This window comes from Pseudorca crassidens, chromosome 16 (genome assembly GCF_039906515.1).
Source record: "Pseudorca crassidens isolate mPseCra1 chromosome 16, mPseCra1.hap1, whole genome shotgun sequence".
In the NCBI taxonomy this organism is placed as follows: domain Eukaryota; kingdom Metazoa; phylum Chordata; class Mammalia; order Artiodactyla; family Delphinidae; genus Pseudorca; species Pseudorca crassidens.
In genome coordinates, this window is record NC_090311.1 from 9950429 (window position 1) to 9972311 (window position 21883).

Here is a 21883-nt window from a genome sequence, read left to right on the forward strand (position 1 = left end):
TTTGGGTTCACTCCTTTTTTACTTTCTGAAAGAGATTGATAAAGTTGGTGTTAATTCTTCTTTAATTGTTTGGTAAAGTTCTCCAGTGAAACCATCTGGGTCTGGATATTTCTTCTTCAGTGATTAATTGCAAATTCAATTTCTTCGCTAATTATAGGGTTATTTACATTATCTATTCCGTGTTGGGTAAGTTGTGGCAGTTTTGTGTTTTTTGAGGTTATTATCTAAAAGTTTCCTTTCTTGCTAGGCTGTCCCTTTCCTGGTCCTTTGGTTAGATTGAGAAGGCTTTTCATGGTACTTTTATGTTTTTGGTTTGTATGTTGGTGTTTTAAGTTTCCAGCTTTTCCAGTATGCCATCTGGAATAAAAGGGCAATAAGAAAACACAGGGAGCTCACCACCGTGTCCTTCCTAGGGTCTCAGAGACCCTACTGGGCTCTCACCTTCTCTCACCTTTCAGTGTCTTCTTATGTTTTATATATGATGCCAAGCGTTTTCAGTTGTACTTAGTGGGACAATAGGGAAAAGTAGGTCTGTTTCATCTTCCTGCAAGTGGAAGCCCTCTTGTCTTTTATTTAACTTTTAAAAAGTCCAAAGAACGATTTTTTACTAGTTAGGAATTGTTTAAACTGTCACGTTTGTTTTAGCTGTGCGTTTCTGACTGTGTCTTGAAAAATATTAAACATGTTACAGTTAGTTAATGTGTGGTAAATGGATGATTGAGAAAAATCTGTAACTTTATTGCCTGGTAAAAATTGAACCTGATAAAATCTGATCCAAGTTTTATAAAGGGCTTTTTTTTTATCACTCTACTATTCCTTCCTATATTAACTTTCAGAGTGGTTATAGCAACCAGTTTTAGGTTTAAAAATTCAGAAAAGAAAATCAAGTTTTAAAAGAGTAGATCTGTGACAATAAGCACAGTTCTGATAGATGAAACTTTAACCGAAAGTGGGATCCAGCTGCTCACCGCTCAAAAGCCAATAAAGAGGCCAGGTTTGTGGAAGGGAAAGTTTGCTTTACTTTGGATGCTGTCAACAGGGGGTGGGGGAGGGCGAGGGCGAGGGCGAGGGCGGACGCCTGTCCAAAGGCCGACTCCCCCTCCCCCGACAATCAGGGGGCAAGAGCTTCTATAGACAGGGAGGGGGCTGCATGCAGAAACAGCACAGCCAGCTCTGACAGTCATCTTGAAATTGGTCGTCGGTGGTCTGACCAGCGTCATCTCGATTGTTTTAGGTACAGTTAATCTTCAGTTCCAGGGTCGGTTTGTTTCCATTTCTTAGAGGCCAGTTCTCGGAATTGTGGCAGCTTATGTCATGGCTACAGTCTGGTCACCATGTAGTTCACTTCTTCCACCTGGCGGGGGGTTTCAGTATCTATTAGACAGCTCGCAGGATGTGGCTCAGAGTGTTATCTGTAGCCCTTGAGGAGGAACTAAAGGTCCTTGACTATGCTTAATGACTAAACTATTATTATTTGGTCTCCTTTGACTGTTTTCCTTTGTTTCTGCAGTTTCTCACTTGTCTGATTAAACTTATTCTTTGGCTAAAATTTTTCCACAGACAAAAGGCAGGCCGAGGACATGGGGAGGCAAGGACCATAGGGTCCTGCTCCATTTTAATACCACTGTGACAGTCCGTTACTCCTGAGGTTTCGATGTTCTTAAATGTACTTTTAAGGGACCATCAATTTCTCTCTCTTTTTCTCATCTATTGTTAATATATTAGCTTTTTAGTCTCCACAGATTCACTTTATCATATAACAAATAAAATTAAATAGAAATCTGCTATCTTCTAATACAAAAATAGTGAATCAAAACATTATTGTACTAAGATATAAGATGACAACTGAGGTTCGTTTTCTCTGTGCTTGTTTGCACTATTATTAAGGCACACCTGAGTGTCACTGTCTCCATTCTGAAGCTTTTAATGGGAGCAGAAATGAAAAATGGCCATATGAATGTGGCTGTATAGGATTTTTACTGCTACATCCTTGTGGGTGTTTTGTTTGTTTTTTAAAGTAATCCTCTGTCCTGAGCACTATTTTTAAAGCCAAGTGGCAAGAAATTGTTAATGCACCCTTATATTCATACACTGATTTTTTTAAGGTGTCATCTATATCTGATTGTATGATGAGGGAATTCTTCATCATAATCTGTAGGCCCCACTTCCAGATACTGATGATCCCACAGTGTATCCTGAGTATCAGAATTTCTTAAAGCTTCCCAAGTGATTCTAACGTGCAACCAAGGTTGAGAACCACTGCACTAGAATTTAGCTTACTGTATTTAATGTGTTTTCTTTGAGAGTCTGCAGTTTCCCCTATTGTTAATATCTTAAATTTTTCTTACTTTTTTATTAATAGACTTTTTTTTAAAAGCAGTTTTAGGGCTATAGAAAAATGGAGTCTAAAGTACAGAGTTCCTATATGCTCTCCAATCCCCCACTCCCAGTTTCCCCTATTATTAACATCTTGCATTAGTATGATACCTTGTTATAAATGATAAGCCAACATTGATCCATTATTATTAACAAAAGTGCATAGTTTACGTTAGGGTTCAGTCTTTGTGGTGTACATTTTATGGATTTTGACGAATGTATAACAACATGTGCCTACCATTACGTTATTTTACAGAATTGTTTCATTGCCCTAAAAATCCCCTGTGCTCCCTCATTCATCTATCCCTCCCCTCCCAATCCCTTGGCAACCACTGATCTCTTTACTGTCTCCATGGTTTTGCCTTTTCCAGGTTGTCATATAGTAGTGGAATCATATACAGTCTGTAGCCTTTTCAGATTGCCTTCTTTCACTTAGTAATATGCATTTAAGTTTCCTCCATGTCTTTTCTTTTCTTGATAATTCATTCCTTTCATCACTGAATGATAGTCCATTGTATGGACGTACCACAATTTGTTTATCCATTCACCTACTGAAGGAAATCTTGGCACACATTTGCTTCCACATTTTGCAATTAATGAATAAAGCTGCTATAAACATTTATTTGCAGGTTTTTGTGTAGACATAAGTTTTCAGCTCCTTTGGTCAAATACCAGGAAGCACAATTGCTGGGTTATATGGTCTAAGTATGTTTACCCATTCCTTTTTAATGGTTGCGTACTATGATATGTGTTATTGATAATAACCCCCCCCCCCATTGATGGACATTTAAGTTTTAAATTTTTTAATTTAAATTACAAATAATGCTACAACAGAGTTTATACATCTTTTTGCACACATACTGATATTTATGTAGAATGGACTCCTAGAAGTAGGATTGCTCTGATCAAGATAATGTGCATTTGCCCTTAGCCACACGTAGTATTATCAAGTCTCCTGAGGAAAAATTTTGGCTGGACCTGAGGATTTGGAGGTCAGACTTAAAAATGGTAATTGAATCCACAGACATGGATGAAATTTCTGAGGGAGAAAATGTAGAGCAAGAAGAAAGAACAACCTAGAACAGAACACTAACTCCCAACATTTAACAGTCAAGTAAAGAATTGCCCTGGTGGTAAGAGAATAACCAGGATAAATGGTGTCAGGAAAGTGGAAGGCAGAGTGGATTTCAAAGAGGAGGAAGTGGTCCTCTGAGTTTATACTTTGCTGAGGGTGGTAAAGACTGCAATGTTTTTTTCGTGTTCAATGTCAGGGAGACCCTTTGACCTTAGTGAATAGAATGAAGGTGATTGGACCAAGATACACATTGAAATAGCCTGTGGAGTGAGTGGGGAGGTGAGGAAATGGCTGTTAATATAAATGCTCTTTAAAGGAGAGAAAGAGTAAGGTAACTGGAAGGAAAGATAGGGGTCACAGAGAGTTTTATTTGTGCCAGATAGCAGAGTCTTCAGCTTTTGTGAAAGTTAGTGGAAAGGAACTAGTAGAGAGAAAAATTCCAGAAAGTTGCGAAAAGCAAAACTTGAATTCGCCACTTGCCGGCAGCTATTTTTGTAGCACTTATACTGTATTAGGTATTATAAACGATCTAGAGGTGATTCGAGGTATACAGGAGGATTGCATAGGTTGTGTGCAAATGCTACAACATTTTATATAAGGAATATGAGCATCCTCGGATTTTGGTACCTGCTGGGGGTCCTGGAACCAATCCCCCGTGGATACTGAGGGATGACTCAGTATGCAGATGGAGCTGAGACCAAGAATGAGGAAGAGGACAGGTTTCTGGATTGAGACCTTTGGCAAAGAAAAGTGAATTTGTGTTTGCCCCTATGGTAACTACTGTAATTTCAACTTGTATTTTATGAGGATTTGAAAATTTCCCCAGGAAATTTTCAAAAGTCTTTGCTGCTTGAAGGTACTTTTAGAAGTCTCTAGCTTAATTCCCTTGGAAGGAATCAAAATCAACCCAATACCAGATTCACTCTTTGGAAATTAGTATTATAGCTAACTTTTGTTGTATTTGGGAATTTGACTTTGTGACCAGCAACATCATTACCATTATGGTAATACCTTTCATGAGCTATCAAATATGGTGGAATTTAAAGGTATTGATTTAGAAAAAGCCAATTTGTCAAACCAAGTGAACATCATTGATCCTAAAATGAACTGATTCAATGTATTTGATAACTAAAAAAAAATTATTAGCTATTCATGTATTGACTTACAGTATTACCTTTTGCTTTTCCCTCTTTTCAGAACTCTACTTAAGATTTTTATTCTTACCTTGATAGCTAAATTTACAGATACTCTGAAGCTGGTAAGGATCTCTAACTTGCCAGAAGAAAAGAAACAATATGAAAATACCTCAGTAGGCTGGAGTGATGAGAATATGTCAGAACAAAATTTAACAATTGAAGAAAGTACAAATGTAATGCTTGGGTTCCAAACACACACACACAAATAGGAGGGAAGATGGGACGCTGAAGAACATAGTTTAGCATTTGTTAATTTTTTTATTTGAAATAATTTCAAATTTACAGAAAAATTGTAAGACTAATACAAAGAACTTGTTCATATTCTTCAGCCAGATTCCCCAGTTGTTAATGTATTTCCACATTTGCCTTATCATTTCATCCCTTTTGCTCTGTATTTTTTTTCTCAACCATTTGAGGGTAAATTGTAGATATATTGAGCTATTATCCTTAAATATTTCAGTGTGTACTGCCTGAAAACTGGAACACTTTTGTACATAATCAGAGTACAGCCATCAAAGCCAGGAAGGTAGCATTGATATATTACTACCATCTAATCCACAGACCCTATTCATATGCCACAGATTTTTCCAGTGATGTCCTTTATGACACAAAACCACACAGACATACTTACAAACCTACTTTCCTTTTACCTTCTTTTCTTTCTGATCCAGAGTTCAGGTTGGGATCATGTGTTGCATTTATTGTCATGTCTCTTTAGCCCCTTTTTCCCTGGAACAGTTCCTTAGTGCACTCCAGGTTTTTCATTACCTTGACATTTTTGAAGAATACAGTCCAGTTACTTTGTTGAAAATCCCTTAATTTGTGTTCATCAAATGTTACTTCATAACTAGATTCAGGTTATGTAGTTTTGGCAAGAATACCCTGGAAGTGATGCTGAGTTCTTACTGCGACATCTGAGGAGGGGCACACGCTGTCGATTCATCTGACTGCTGGGGACTCACTTCGTAAAGTGAGATATGCAGGTGTCACTGCTGTAAAGTTAATAAGTATTTTGTATATGTTAGTAAGTAAATATTTTGTAGGGAGATACTTTGGGACAATGTAAATACCTTTATCAAACATACCTATTAATTTTTACTTTCATTGATGATTCTTATTTGGATCGTTTATTACTGAGATAGCTGGCAAATGATTTTTCTCGTTCAGTCATTCCTTCTACTTTTCTTAGTTGGTATTCTACTACAAGAAAGAGCCATCCCTTCTCCGTTTGCTTATTTATGTCAGTGTGGACTCATGAAATCCTAACATTTTGGTCAATGTATTATATAATTGATTACTCTCATTATTTGTTTTGAATGCTCAAATTGTCTCAGACTTGGCCAGCAGGGTCCTTTTCAAGGTGACTCCTGTATTCTTTTGATGCATCGCCAACATTTTTTGAGCATTTGCTTTCTGGCACAAAGTATTCCAGGCTCACCTTGTACTTCCCCTGACCCAGCTCTGCATTCAGGCACTTCTCCAAGGAGCTCTAGTTCCTTTTTGTGGAGAGTAATATTTAGCAAACAAGATCTGGGCAATAAGTATGCTCATTGCTACTGGGGTTTCATTGCTTCCAAGCCCTCTCAACAGACAGATCTAGGAAATGCACTCACGCACTTTTATCTTCTTGTGTATTTGTATGTTGATACAGTGTATAAACACCATGAGTTTTCACCTGTACCTCCAATTCTGATCCAACACAGCAGAACTTATTCTAGTCTTCTCCCTTTCTAGCCCTTCTCTGGCAGAGAAATCCAGCTCCCATTTTTCTCGGTATATTTATTTATACGATCAGTTCCTCTGTATGTAGATAATCTCTTGACCACACAAGCCAGGAAGGGCTTAGGCGGCTCTGGACTCGAAGACTGCCTCTTTGGCCCCAGCCGCTACACACATCGGCAGCTGCACAAACCAGCTTCCTTTGTCTTTGAGAAACTCTGTAATGGTAAGTTTTACGTGTTTCAATTTACATTTATTATATTGTTACAAGTTTTTAAGTGTAGCCTTTATTAGGGTAAACATTGGTGGTGAAAAAGGAAGTATTTAAGGATCAAAACACATAGAGTGGAAATTTGAAAGAATACAACCCTTATTCATCATCAGGAGGGGTTTGCTATTAGCATTTTACTTAGGTAACCAGTAACCAGTATCTGAGTAGAGTCCTCACGGCAGTGAGCTGAGGCAGGAGGTGAAGTTGGTGTGGTTTTTGCACTCTGTAGACGATGAGTCTGGCATTATCCTGTTTTCCTCTGGTGACCTTTTTACAGGGCTTTGATGCCATAACGTCAGAACTAATCTGGAGTTCTTTCTGGTAAGAATCATCTTGATGAATTAGTTTTATATTATGATTTCTGGGAGTCAAGAGGTTTTTTTAATTACCATCATATCACGAGTTGACAACATTATGTAGTTTTTTCCCTTTAAAAAGATATTTCCACCAGGACAGTTAGGCAAGAAAATGAAATAAAAGGCATCCAGATTGGAAAGGAAGACATAAAACCATCTTTATTTGCAGATGACATGATCTTGTATATAGAGAGCCCTAAAGACTGTACTAAAAAACTATCGGAACTAATAAGTGAATTCAGCAAGGTTACTGGATAAAAGATCAACACACAAAACTCAGTTTTATTTCTGTATACTTGCAATAAACCATCTAAAAATGAAATTAAGTAAACAATTTTATTTATAATAACATCAAAAAGAATAGAATTGTTAGGAACAAATTTAGCAGAGCAGTGAAAATTTTATATTCTGTAAAATACAAAGCATTGTTGAAAGAAATTACAGAAGACCTAAATAAATGGGGGGGAAATTCCATGTTCATGGATCAGAAGACTTAATATTAAGTCTTCAAATTGACCTACAGATTAAATGCAATCCCTATTAAAATAGCAGCTGGCTTCTTTGTAGAAATTGATTGTTGATCCTAAAAGTCACATGAAAATTAAAGGAACCCAGGGCTTCCCTGGTGGCGCAGTGGTTGAGAGTCCACCTGCCGATGCAGGGGACATGGTTTCGTGCCCCGGTCCGGGAAGATCCCACATGCCGCGGAGTGGCTGGGCCCGTGAGCCATGGCCGCTGAGCCTGCGCATCCAGAGTCTGTGCTCTGCAACAGGAGAGGCCACAACAGTGAGAGGCCCACGTACCGCAAAAAAAAAAAAAAAAAAAAAAGTAAAGGAACCCAGAATAGCCAAAACAATCCTTAAAAAGAAGAACAGAGTTAAAGACTATGTGATTCTGGTATATAGATAGACATATGTATTAGTGGACTAGAATTGGGAGTCCAGTAAGAAGCTCATATTATGGTCAATTGATTTTCAAAAATGATACCGAAGACAGTTGAGTGGACGAAAGCATAATCTTTTCAACAAATGGTCCTGGGTCAACTGGATATCCACATACAAAAGAATGAAATTGATTCCCTATTTCACATGATATACAAAAATTAACTCAAAATGGATTGGATCCAAATGTAAGTGCTAAAACCATAAAACCCTTAGGGAACAAAAATAGGAGTAAATCTTCATGACCGCGGATTTGGTGATGGTTCTTAAATATGACACCAAAAGCACAAGCAACAAAAGAAACAAATAATAAATTCGACTTCATCAAAGTTAAAAACTTGTATACTTCCAAAGACATCATCAACAAAGTAAAAAGGCAGGTCATAGAATGGGAGGGTGTATTTGCAAATCATATATCTGATAAGGATCTAATGCCCAGAATATATAAACAACTCTTATAGCTCAATAAAAAGCCCAGTTTAAATGATTTGAATAGAAAGAGGATATATGAATGACCAATAAGAACATGAAAAGAAACTTATCATCATTAGCTTTGACCCAGTGCAAATCAAAATCACAGTAAGATGCCACGTCATACCCACTAGGATGGCTACAATAGGAAAAGAAGATAAAAACAGGTGTTGATGAGGATGTGAAGAAATTGGAACTTCATACACTGCTGGTAGGAATGTAAAATGGTTCAGCCACTTTGGAAAACGTCTGGCAGTTCTTCAGTAGGTTCAACACAGAGTTATCATAGGACCCAGCAATTTCACTTCTAGGTATATATCCAAGAGAAATGAAAACACACAGAAACTTGTACACAAATGTCCATAACAGCATTATTTATAGTAGTTTAAAAGTAAATAACCCATATGTCCATCAACTGCTGAATGGACAAATAAAAATTGATACAGTAGTTCCCCCTTAAGCCTCAGGGGATATGTTCTAAGATCTCCAGTGGATGCCTGAAACCATGGATATGCTGAACCCTATATACTATGTTTTTCCCTATATACATACCTATGATAAAGTTTAAGTTACAAATTAGGCACAGTAAGAGAATATCCGAATTGCCAACATCACTACCCTTGCACTTGGAGCCATTACTGAGTAAAGTAAGGGTTGCTTGAACACAAGCGCTGTGATATTATGACAGTTGACTTGATAACCAAGATGGCTACCAAATGACTAACAGGTGGGATACACTGGACAAAGGGGATGATCCAAGGGGTGGGATGGGGTGGTGCGAGATTTCATCACACTACTCAAAGGAGTGCACCCTTTAAAACTTATGAATTATTTCTGGAATTTTCCATTTAATATTTTCGGACTGTGGTTGACCACAGGTAATTGAAACTGAGGAAAGCAAAACTGTGGACAAGACGGGGGAAACTGCTGTGTGTCCCTACAATAGTATATGATTTGGCAATAAAAAGGAGTGAAGTGCTGATGCCTGCTGTAATGTGGATGAGCCTCGAAAACTGTGTGCTAAGTAAATCAGTCACAAAGATCACATATTGTCTGATTCTGTAGAGAGATTGGTACTGCTTAGGGCTAAGGAAGTTCGGGACGGTGGGGAGTGACCGCTAATAGGCATGGGGTTTCTTTCTGGGTTGCTGAAAATGCTCTAAAATTGATTGTTGTGATGGTTACACACCTCTGTGACTACACTAAAAACCATAGATTCGTACACTCTAAATGGGTGGATTGTATGGTGTGAGAATTGTTGCTGTAGAGCTGTTGTTGCGTATTCTGTCACAATAAGCTAAGTTTAGATTTGTTTGCTTAGTTTTCATTTTTAACGAAAAAATATTCTGAGTGAAATGACTAGCCAACAGTATTCCTTACAGAATACGAAAATGTGTAATTCTCCCTGAGGGATTTCCAAATCGATTTCTGAGTCTCCCACCAAATGGGCTTGAAGACCTCACTGATTGAGCTCAGTTAATTTCTGTCATAACTGCTGTGTATTCCCTTGCCTTGCCCTTTGCTTTCCCATACTAAAAAGCTTCCTCTCAAATTCTCTCCACCTTCCCCATACACTCCCCCATGGCAATTAAAACATTTGTTAATACCTCTTGTCACTTTACAGTGTTCTAAATCATGTTTGGCTTTGAACTTGCCAGAGTTGAGTTTGGTTTCATAGTTGGGTTCCATCATGTATTTATTTGTTCAAATTTTCAAATTCCATTATATCCCCGTTTTGCCCAATGATATTTAGCTTCGTTAATGTTACCGAGTCTACCATTTATACAGCTATCTTTATGAGAAACTGTATGTAACAAGTATGTAACTTGTTTTTATGTTTATGTTTTCATGTTCTTGCAATGCTGTAACAATAAATAAAGAAGTTAAGAAAACAGACTGTTTCATCAGTTTCTGGAAAGCCTAGAAGTTACAGAGTCTCTTTAAGAATAACGAATGAGTTAAATCTCCGTAAGAAGGAGAGGTAAAGCTTTGATCTCTAGGTTTTTTCCTTTGAAAGCACCCGTGATGTACAGTTCACCTCCTGTGAATAAAGAGCTGGGGGAAATCAAGCAGCTGCTGCCCACCAGAGTTTTCCTTCAAGATTAAAACATCACAGAGTTGACAGCATATTTGTATCACTAGAGATCAAATGCTCATCTCAGAAAAGGGTTTGCAGGATTGCCTTTGGTTTTTATTTTATGAAATTAAATTGTGATACGTTAGAGAAAGGAAAGATGGAAGAAGTTCGTGTTGGCGGACATTTTTAAGACATCTCAAAATGAGCTGGCAGCTTCCCGTAGATGAGATGACAAATGGCCTTTAACCTCAAAATGGCTTTATTTTTCTAGTATCTTCAAGATCCCCTCAAGAAGAGGCCTGTTGTGCTGTATCGGTTTAGCTGTGTAGCTTTTTGTCTACAAATGCTGGTAACATGTGTCAGGCAAGCAACACACATGATTACAGGAGGGTTTTGTGAGGATCTTTGCTTTTTTTTTTAACTTTAGTAAATAAATCAACTAATTTTCAGTGTTTTAAGTGTCTGGTAGAATTTTTCTTGTTTAGGTTTTAAATTTAAATTTTAATACTAATTATATAGATTCTACTAAGAATCAGAATCTGCCTTCATTGCAGATGAAATTAATGGTTATAAAACTGCAGACTGCTAATCCCAGAAAACACAATTGTAGTTTGTATAATGATAGTCAGTGGTTTCTGAAGTTGATGCAATACCCATCGAAAGGGTAATTGACTTGATTTTCTGGCCGTAATGTAAGATGTGGCTAGAATGTAATCCAAAAGACTCTGTATTTAAATCTTTAAATGCATCTTATGGAATTGTTAAACTCTGAGAACGTGGATGGACTATTTGGGGAGGCAAGGAGGAGAAGGGTCGGAGAGAGGATTGTGTGTGCGGGCCGACATCACTATTTCTGTATTATTTGAGTTCTTAAAAAAGCATTACTTTTATGGTTTAAAAAGATACAAAATAAGAAGTGGATGTGCATTTTATTGAGTATTCAGTAATTTCATTGATGACTAATTCCTAGAAAATGTTAAGGTTAGTTCAGGTTATTGAAATATCAAGTTTTAAACATTTTACAGTGTATCTTTTCTTTGTTTCTCTTACACTCTGTCTTGTTGATCTGTTTCCTTTTTCAAAAGTACTGGCGGTTTTAGATTGATACTTTGGCACCTTTGGGTAGGCAGAATTCTAAGTTTACATTCCAAATTGGAGCTGCAGTTTCAGTGTTTTTAGGTGGGGAAAGATGTGCTTGATTGCTACTTTTTATCTCTATGATGTTTCAGTACCTTTTTTTTTTTTTACAGTCAAAGTGTGATAATGGGAACATTTAAGAATTGGGGGCAATTAAGAAAACTAATTTGTATTTCAATACATTTATAAAAAGTTTCAGTTAAGTCTCAGTATTTTGGTGAAATGGTGATAGAATGTCAGGAACACAGCATTTGGAATAGTAAACAAACAACAGCAGTAACTGTAACTACAGTGCCATGAACTTCCGAAGTATTTGAGCACTGAGACCAAATATATTTGCGTCTCCCATGACTTGGATATATTAACATTGAAGGGAATGAGGAGAGGATTTTACAATTCATTATTACCACTTTTTGTGGTAATTACATGTGATGTTAAAAAATCAACAGCTGGTTGATATCTACTTTTTGAGTATATTAAGCATTTGACTACTTTAATCCAGAACAAAGGCCTCAAAAGTATTTGGAGTAAAAAGAACTATTGAACTTGATTGATTTCTTTGCTATAAGGTTCTCTAAAAATGCTATAAATTAATTTAGAAGTTTTATGAAAATTAGCTATATAAGTTAAACGATAGACTCAGCACATCACAGGCCAGTGTGTGTTTCGGTGGTTGAATCTTAAAGCTTTTCCTGTAATCTTAATAAACAGAAATGAAATATATTTTTTGACAAATGAAACAATACAAAATTTCCTACTCTCTAAGAGGAGTGCACTCTAAAATAGTTGATGTAAATTATACATAATGGTGGGTTTTTCCTAATCTTCTGTTTTCATTTTTATATGTCATACTAGAAAAGAATAAAAATTAGAGGGTGGCATTTCATTCTAGATAAAATAAGATAATGGCATATCAAATCTTAAGTTTTTATTTGTTAAAGTGTTCCATTCATTTGAATTTTAAAGGATGTCTGTCCTAAACTATTTTAGGATAAAGGTTTAAACTGTGAAACATCATTCTGTGTAGTTAAATATAGACATGCTTTAAAATGCCATTTTAAAAAGTCAGGGTTTTAGATTTAGCCGGTTTTGTGCAATTTTGCCACTGTCCTTGCTTCTCTCCTTTGCTCTTCTTACTGATCTTTTCTATTTGTATTAGTTTCTAAGCATAATTGAATCTAACCTTTTCCTACTAGTAGCATTTATAAGCAGGTGATGGAGATTTCTGTGTTGCAATCCATGTGCTTTAAACTGTCAGAAACTGACAGCAGGAACCAGGTCCCTGCCTTTTCCTTTGCTTGTCATTTACCCTGGTAAGGGATGTGGTAACCTAGTAAATGTCAAATATTTAGTTGTTTTAAAGTATGTGCATTTTCTGCTTCAGTTGGATAAAGTAATTTGTAAGAAACAACACATATTTTGAAGTCCAACGAGGTACACCAAAGCCACTTGAAGTATTTACAACAGAGAACATTTAATTCACGGAATTGGTGATAACAGGCAGTGGTATTGCTGAGAGTCAGGAGCACAGAGATGTGACCCAGAGAGTAGCAACAGCAGGAAACCACTGCCACCCCTGGGCTGAAGAGAAAAGGGGCTCAGGGTCCAGGGAGGGCAACCAATAGAAGCTGGGTAGTTCTAGGCAAAGGGAACAGTTAGAGATAAGTACTGTTAACAGGTTAATGTATGTTTGTCCAGATCTTTTTCTATGCATATACTAGGCTTTTAACACTGAACCTATTTTTTTTTTCACTTAACAATCTATTTTCCTTTGTCTTTTTAATAGCTGTATAACATTTTACTGTATGGATATACCTTAACATGTTTATTAACCAGTTCTCCATTATGGACATTTATGTTGCCTCCAGTTTTTTAGTATTACAGAGAGTATTGCTGTAAATATCCTTACACATATATATAAACACTGGTGTGTTTGTTTTTCTAGGACAGGGGTTCTCAGTCCACCTCTTAGGCTTAAGAAAATACTGATGCTCAGGTTCCATTGAGACAAGTTTTTAAATCAGGATCTCTGGGAATAGGATCCAGGCTTTGGTATTTTTTAAAAACTCTTCAGATGATTCTCATATTTAGTCAGCTGTGGGCTGATTCTGAGAACTGGTCTTGCTGAGTCAATGATTTTAAAAAAAAGCATTTTAGTAGATGCTGTTAACATTGTTTTCTGTATTAGTTAGGATTAAGAGCAACTGCCAATAATAGAAACCTAAAATAATTTGTCTTAAGGTAGTTTTTTTCTGTTTTATGTAGAATTCTAGACAGAGGCAGTCCAGGGCTGGAATGGCCGTTTTGTTCCACGAAGTTCTCAGGTACCCAGGTTCCTTCTAGCTTTTGTTTTTGCTGAACCGAGAGAAAGCTGCAAGACAGAGGTTAGAGCTCCTACTGTGATATTTATGCTCTAAGCAGCAGGATGAAGGAAGGGCTGAAAAAGGAAGGAGGCAAAACCCTGGGCCAGCTGTCCTACAAAACCCTTTACTTGTATCCTGTTGGCCAGAACTTGGTCACAGGACCACACCCGGCTGCAAGGAAGGCTGGGAAACAGTATGCCCTGCTAAAAACCAGGAGTTCTTCTATGTGGAAGAAAGGAGAACCGATAGTGGCCGTCTCCGAGAAAGCTGCAAGCATCTGCCCTCCTGCCTGCGCAGCACGAGTGCTCATCGCCCCAACCTGGCCAGTTCAAGTCAGCCCAGACTGCTGAGTCAACAGAAAGCCTCACTGCAGGGATGGAAACTTCACACAGTGAATGTTGGCTCTGGGAGAGGCAAAATAAATTTAAATCAGACTCAGGAAAGATGCTGGAGAGCTGTAAACTTCATCATGTATGAGAAAATAATAAGGACATTGAAGGCCATTTGAAAAATTGCATACAATTCCTTGTCTGTCTCCCTGATGTTTCAGCTCTTTTTGTGGAGGGAATTTACTGTCTTTCAGCAAGGCATTTGTTATTTATTAACATACTCAAGTTAGTCTTAATACTGCACAGTGTCATTTGAACATACTGCTCAGAGAAGATATCTTAATACATAGTACATAATTTTTATACTTCAGTTAAACATTCTTAAATTAGGAAATGAAAAGTGATTTGATAGGTGCTGTTTTTAATCCATATTTTTTGTTAATGCAGTGGATGAAGATCGCAGTAAGGAACCTGACCGCCTGCAGGTGTTTTACAAGAAGGCCATAATGCCTTACGGTGTGTATAAGAAGCAGCAGAGAGACCCGAGCGAGGAGGCCGCCGTGCTGCAGTACGCGAGCCTGGTGGGGCAGACGTGCTCCGAGCGGATGCTGCTCTTCAGAAACTGAGTCAGCTCAGTCGCCTCTCTGCCCGGGCACTCCTGCCAGCGTTGTGCTGCTGACGTGTGCAGCAGTGCAAGTTCATTACCCGGGGGAAACTCTGTAACCGTCCGCAGATTAGACTTTTTAATTTTGATGGCTATATAGCTTTTCTAAAATATTTTGTGGCAGTGTATTTGTGAGAATCTCATGGTTAATATAAAGATTTTTAAAATGTGTTATGACCGAGACTCATAATTGAGGTTTATCATTTCGGAAGTCTGTTTTATGAACAAGAGACGGTAAACTTCTCTTGTTAATATTAAAACAAACTGTTTCCTCAGAGCCATTTAAAACATTCGTTTATGCTGAAAGACCTTAGGTGTGGGGAAGAAGTGGGAATTCTGTGTCATCACTTAGAAAATGTCTTCTCAAGGCAACAAAACTGAGCTGTTACTCAGTGTTCAGTATTACATTACTGCCGAATGTTATACTATGTAGTTTAATAGAAAACTTGAAAAAAAGGAAATAGTACAAACTTCCAAAAAAGGTTGTTTGTTGTGTTAACATCGGATGTCTCTTTACCCAGGACAGTCCTATTCGTGTCTGCTGTCTTGGCACAGTTATTTTTCCCAGAATAATTCTTACTCGTGCTCCCTTTTACTCTCCAAAATATCCCAGTTTGGACAATAAAATACGTGATTACCGTAGCTATATATTATATTGTCGAAACTGGGATACTTTGCGTTATTTCTCAGATCTAAGAAGTGCAGTTTTTTTAGAAAGTTGTTGGCTCCTGCCTTGACCTAAGCCCCATCAAAGGTAAATGTAGACTAATTTTTATTTCCTCAGAACTCAGGACACTTGTTTTTGGTTATTGATTAAAAATTAGTTTCTATCTGACTGCGTTTATAGCTGTGCCACGCATGGCATTCGAGTGAAGCAGGAATCATCTTGACCTCTGTTCCGGGGCAGGAGGCGAAACCACCCGGTTCTTGCCCTTTGATTTGGGGGTCAGAGAGGAGACACTACACTTACTAGTCTGCAGCAGAGGCGGGTCCTTCTTTCCCTCTCCCTTCTCTTAGTTGGTCCTTCACTCATTCAGCAGATGTCCCTTGTCCCCCACCTTCAAGGTGGCAGGCACTGTGCCAGGAGGTGGGAGGGGGGCAGGCGAGTCGAGCTGTGCTGGAGGTGGGGAGGGACAGAGGAGGCTTACTCTCCTGTGCTCTTTCTCAGCTGACCACCACCTGCTGCCACCTGCTTGGCCACTGAGTCCTTTTCATTTCTCATTTTGCCCATATTTTCATTTTCTGTTGATTTATCTTTTAAAAAACCGTGTTATAAAACTTAGTGGCTTGAATCCCACTACCGATTTTTAAACTTTTAAATTCACTGAGTTTAGGTATAAAACATTAGAAAATAATTTCAGCTAGCTAGAATAAAAGGAAGGATCATAAAACAATGGTTTTAAAAATCAGATGTCTAGAAGTTCAACATCCAAATAAATTGTATTTATTCATTCAGAGAGAGAGAGAGTGTGTGTGTGTGTAGCGCCTACCATGAGCAGGTACTTAGCTGGCTGGGGATGGAGGAGTGATGGCATGGATTTTGCATTCTCTGGAATTTTGTCCTTCAAAATAGTCTCCCAAGAGCATTTGATAGACTCTTATTTAGAAGTGCCTTCAGAATCTGTAGAACATATAAAAAAATATTTCCCTCTAAAGTGAAGATAGCTTAATTTTTTAATTTATGAAAATGATACTTTAAGCAGCTAAACATTAAGCAAAGCATAAATAAGAAAGTAAGAATGACCTGAAATCCTATTGAGTTGAAAGAAATTTCAAAATAGGACTTCAGAAGCGTTGTGAGTAATCTCAGTATTATTAAAATAAGTAGGGTGGGTCCATACCTGGTACCCTTGGCATTGGCATGTCCAGGTTGATGTCATCAGGTGCGTTACACAAACTTTCATCTTAGTGTGTAGAATGGAATTCATTAAGATCACAACTCAAGTATCAGATGAAGAGAAAGCTTGGATCTTACTTCTTACCACAACTCTGGTGTTTTCCTGCAGAGTTCAGTTTAGGATTCCTTCAGAGGAAAAGGATTAAGCCCCCTATCTGGAACCATGGTGCTCTCCCTGTGCGTGGCTGTCTAGGTTGGCTCCATTGAAGCTCCAGAGAGAGGTGGGGACGAAGATTCTTCTACTCGCTTGCTATTTTCGTGTGTTGTTTTTCTGAGAGTAGACAGTGTGTTGATCCTCATGAACAAGGTGTCTTCAGAAGACGGTTATTTGTTCTTTTGAGCCCTGCTGAGTGAATGTTGATAGTGGGCTAGAAAAGGACAGTCAAGGAAAGTGACTTGGCTCGGTCAGGTGACAAGCGGTCCAGCTGAGAAATCTGATCTTGCATTAACGGCTTTCATCTAAAGCAGGATGCATGAGAACCTTTCAAAGATAGTTCATATCTTTTCAAGGCTGGAAGCTTTGCATTTACAATCTTAGTGCTGCAGTCCCTTTCTGATTTCAGGTAAATATATATACCTGCCTCCCTGTCTTGGGAGCAAAAATGTAATAAAGATTCCCCATGCTGTCATCTTTATTTAAATTATTTCAGTTCTGTGAGATTTTTGTTATCTTATTTTTTTTAAATGTAATCTGAGCACTTTCTTTATATTCTGAAAGATAGAGGCTATTACGAGATGAATATATTATTCATTTGATTAAAATTATTTAGATAAGAAGTTATTACTGTTTACGTTTGCTTTCAGATATTAGCTTATTCTAATTTTTATCCATTTTTCAAAATATCAGTTGTATATGATTTCTTATGTTTTGGAATTTATTATGTAAATGAATCTTTTCAGATTTCCGGACACTATATGGTTTCATTTGGTAAAGCTTTATATTATTTCAGTAGAATAAAGATGAGAAAGATGATGATCAGCTACTTAAAACGTATCTACTGTTGCTCACTTTAGAGAAGGAAATGAAGTGGAAACAATTGGGAAGTGTTTGAATTAGGCTCTAGTTACTCAAATGTGGATTATTTTCCAAAAGAAAACCAGTGACTGTAAGACAAAACACGTTTGGTTTTTGCATGTGATAGTTTTTGCTCTTGTATATGCTTTTTGAACAGTCCATTTGATAAAGCTTGAATGGAAAAAATAAAACTCCCTGTCTGCAGCGGCTGTTGGTGGTCATTACTTAAAGGCCAACGTGTCCATCTTTCGAATTCTTGGCACATTTCACCTGCAGTGAGTATGCAGGAAGCTGAGGTCGCCACTGGCTACGTGAATGACAGTGTTTAATTTGCAGTAATTGGAATCTCAGATCACTTAGTCACCTAAATCAAAGCATGATGGATTTCTTTCTCAGGAATAAATAAAAGTAAAGTATTACCTTTGGGTAAAAGAATGTCTATTCCCTAATTTTTCACAAGATAAATCAGGGAATAGACATTCTTTTACCCAGAGGGACTCGAAATAATATTTAAGTAGCAAACTCAAGTATAAATTTCTCTTAAAAAGTTTAGTTTTCAGAGAAATTTTCATAAATACCTCACAAAGCAAAGTGTGCTTTCATCCTTCGCAAGAGTCCACAGCATGCTTCTAGAATACATTTTAAAGTGTTTTGTCTTTTTACGGTTCAGGGGACCCTGGTGGGTTTATGATAAAATGAATCCTGTTTCCCAAGTGATTTGAATATTACTTATAAATCCCACTGATATTTTTTCCAGAATGGAAATAGCTTTATTATTTTTCTTATTTGAAATGGATAGTGTTCACCAGAAGACATTTAGACAGTATAGAAAAGTGTACCAGAGAAAATAAGTCACTTACAATCCTGTCACTATTACTACTGTCATTCACATTTTGGTGTGTGTCCTTTCAGACTTTTTTCTACTTACATTTATGTATATGTTTTATTTTGATATAAATGTGAAATTACGCCATGTATATTGTTTCATAATTTTTTCATCTATTTATTTTTTTGAACATCTTAATTTACTGTGAAAATGAAAATAGATTGGAAGAATAATCATTTAAATGGCTGTATAATATTCCACTGTGTCTATACTCTTTTGAGACAGGAGGTTTAAGACTTTAGTCCCATCTTATGGATGACAGGAGTTGTAATTGATCGCATTAATTGTTTTTCTCAGTTCTTTGTAACACTTGGCAACATTGTTCTTATTCCTCATTGCCTGATCCCCTTTGCCTTTCACTGGACAATAGGAATTTTCGCCTTACTTGAAGTTTCAGAAAAATGTGTGGCTTTTAAAACTTAGTGCCCCTCCTCTCATTGTCCCTCGACTAAATATTTTCTGGGAGACCTACACTATTGTTTTTACAGTTTGCACACCTCTAAAATTTCCAGTTAGAAAATGTCTTATTTAAACGCTTAAAGTTATTTAAAACCATTTAAGCTTCTGATTCATTGATTCTTTGTAGAACAGAGGTCTTTAAAATGCGTGCCTGGAAAGGGTGGATAACCATACCACTATTTTTAATTTAGCTCAGTTTTTTACGTTTAAAAGTATGTTGGCTGTTTAAGATTTAATTCTAAGTAAAACTGCATTTTTCATATCCAGTTAGTGTCAAGTTGGTGTCTTCAATCCAGTCCTATCCAGAAAATATTTTCCAATTAACTGTTGCAGTTAGACCAAACATTAAAGTTGCTGAATATGTTTTGCATGGCAAACTTTTATTCTTTTAGACTCCAAAGTAGCTTGCAGATTTGTATAGCTTGGTTTCCTCGTCACATCTCTTCACCTGCAGTATGAAGAAGCAATTCCAAATAGAAGTGCTGTTTTTTTTTTTAAAACCAAAACCCCCCCTAGCATAGCACATCTTATGTTATGTGGCACTTGTGATTTTTAATAGTTAATTACCTGTTAATATGACGCTCAAAAGTAAATGTTTCAGCCACCTTGGAAGCAGAGAAAGGTATCCCTCACTTGTCTGGCAGGTATAAAGCAGACTGTTAGCAACGACCACAAATATCTTCGTTTCTTTCATCGTTACAATTTTATTGAGGTCAGTATGCAGAAAGTGGTTTTAAAACATTTATTTATCATTTATACGTTGCCAGCTAGAGCGATTTATACCAGAACGGTATAAATATTGTACTCCCAACTCGCATGATTCAACTCTGTGATTTTGGATCACACTTTCCCCTGAACCTTAATTTTTCATGCTTTTGTCAGTCTCTGCCAGGGTCTTAAAATCATTTAACATAGGCCTTTTTTTTTTTTTTTAATTAGCATTAAATGAGAACTCATGAATACTTCATGAAGTCCAATTCATCACTTTGTTAATTCGGTATTCAGTGAGTCTGAATAGCATCTCTCAACTAATGGAGCTTTTTGATCATGAAACAAGAAAAACAGCATTTTAGGCTTGTGGATTCAGTGCTTAAGGCTCTTGGCTCAGTTGTATGTGGACAGTTGTATGCATTTTTCCAGCTCAGTTTAAAATATTGAGAGATGGCCAGATTGTAAGTTGGAAGCTAACCGTTACTGATGTTATTTTATTGACCATTAAAGCAAAGACTGTGTGTGTGTGTGCGCGCGCGCGTGTGTGTGTATGTGTGTGTATATTTATGTATATATATTGGGTCGGCCAAAAAGTTCGGGTTTTTCCGTAATAACACCCAGTGAGAGAGAGTGTACTTAATTAAAGCATGCTGGTGATAGTATGATTTATTCTCAGTTTTCATTCAAAGGGTCAATTTGATAAAGGGTTTGGATATGTAAGACTGTTGTAGGGACTCCCCTGGTGGTCCGGTGGTTAAGACTTTGCCTTCCAATGCATGGGGTATGGGTTCAATCCCTGGTCGGGGAGCTAAGCTCCCACATGCCTCAGGGCCAAAAAAACAAAACATAAAACAGAAGCAATATTGTAACAGATTCAATAAAGACTTAAAAAATGGTCCACATCAAAAAAATCTTTTAAAAAAAAAATAGACTGTTGTAGAAGTCATACAAACTGATAAAGCTGTTCTGTCCAATAACAGCCTGTAGCCACATGTGTCTGTTTAATTAATTAAAATTAAAATTTAGTCCCTCAGCCTCACTAGCCACATTTCAAATGCCCAACAGCCACATGTGGCCCCAGCTGTCGTATTAGTTTCCTGGGGCTTCTGTAACAGGTTACCACAACCTGGATGTCTTAAAACAACAAGAATTTATTTTCACGCAGTTTTGTAAGCTAACGTCCCAAATCAAGGTTTGGCAGGACCATGCTTCCTCTGATGGATCCAGGGAGAATCTTTCCCTGTCCCTTCCAGCAATCCTGGGGGTTTCTGGCTGGCAGCTGCGTCCCAGTTTCTGGTGGTTCTGCTTTCGTGTTCACGTGGTCATCTTCCCTCTGTGTTTGTTTCTCTGTGTCTTCTCATCTTTTAGGACTCAGTCGTATTGGATTTAGGGCCCACCCTAACCCAGTATGACCCCATCTTAATACATCTGCAAAGACCCTGACTCCAAATAAGGTCACATTCACAGGCACTGGGGTTAGGACTTCAACATAGCTTTTGGGTGGGAGGACACAATTCAACCCAGAGGAGCTGCCATGTTGGACGGTGCAGATACAGACCCCTTCATCATTGTAGCAAGTTCTATTGGACAGTGCTGCAGTAAGGCGATTTTTAAAACTATGTCATGATTTGATACTTTTTTAAGGTTTCTATATGGCAAAACACCATGGAACTACTACAGCAAAACGTTTGGGGCAACTTATTTTGACACTTCCTGGTTTCTCTTAATTTGCATTGTGCAATCTATTCCATCTTTGATTTACATGCGTCTATGCATATGTATGAATTTGTGGTATCTCATCACCTTGGGGCTGTGTCAGTTTCCTAAGTTACCTGCCATGTCATGATTTAAACTACGTACAGAGATAGTGTTTCTTTAAGAACAATTTGAATGGAAGATTAATTTAGAAATGTACAGGATTCCTGCTATTTTATTATTTC

The 21883-nt window shown here is 37.5% G+C and overlaps 1 protein-coding gene across 10 annotated transcripts in view; it reads left to right on the forward strand.

Annotated features, from left to right (window-relative positions):
- ATE1 (arginyltransferase 1) overlaps nt 1-18864 on the forward strand; it is a 156687-nt gene extending 137823 nt beyond the window's left edge. For 9 of the 10 annotated variants that reach the window (XM_067709196.1, XM_067709201.1, XM_067709200.1 and 6 more), the window contains one exon: nt 14759-18864. In XM_067709196.1, the coding sequence (XP_067565297.1) occupies nt 14759-14937 (179 nt within the window). In that variant the 3' untranslated portion in view covers nt 14938-18864. The other variant, XM_067709199.1, reaches the window with a different exon arrangement.
- The last annotated feature ends 3019 nt before the right edge of the window (nt 18865-21883 follow it).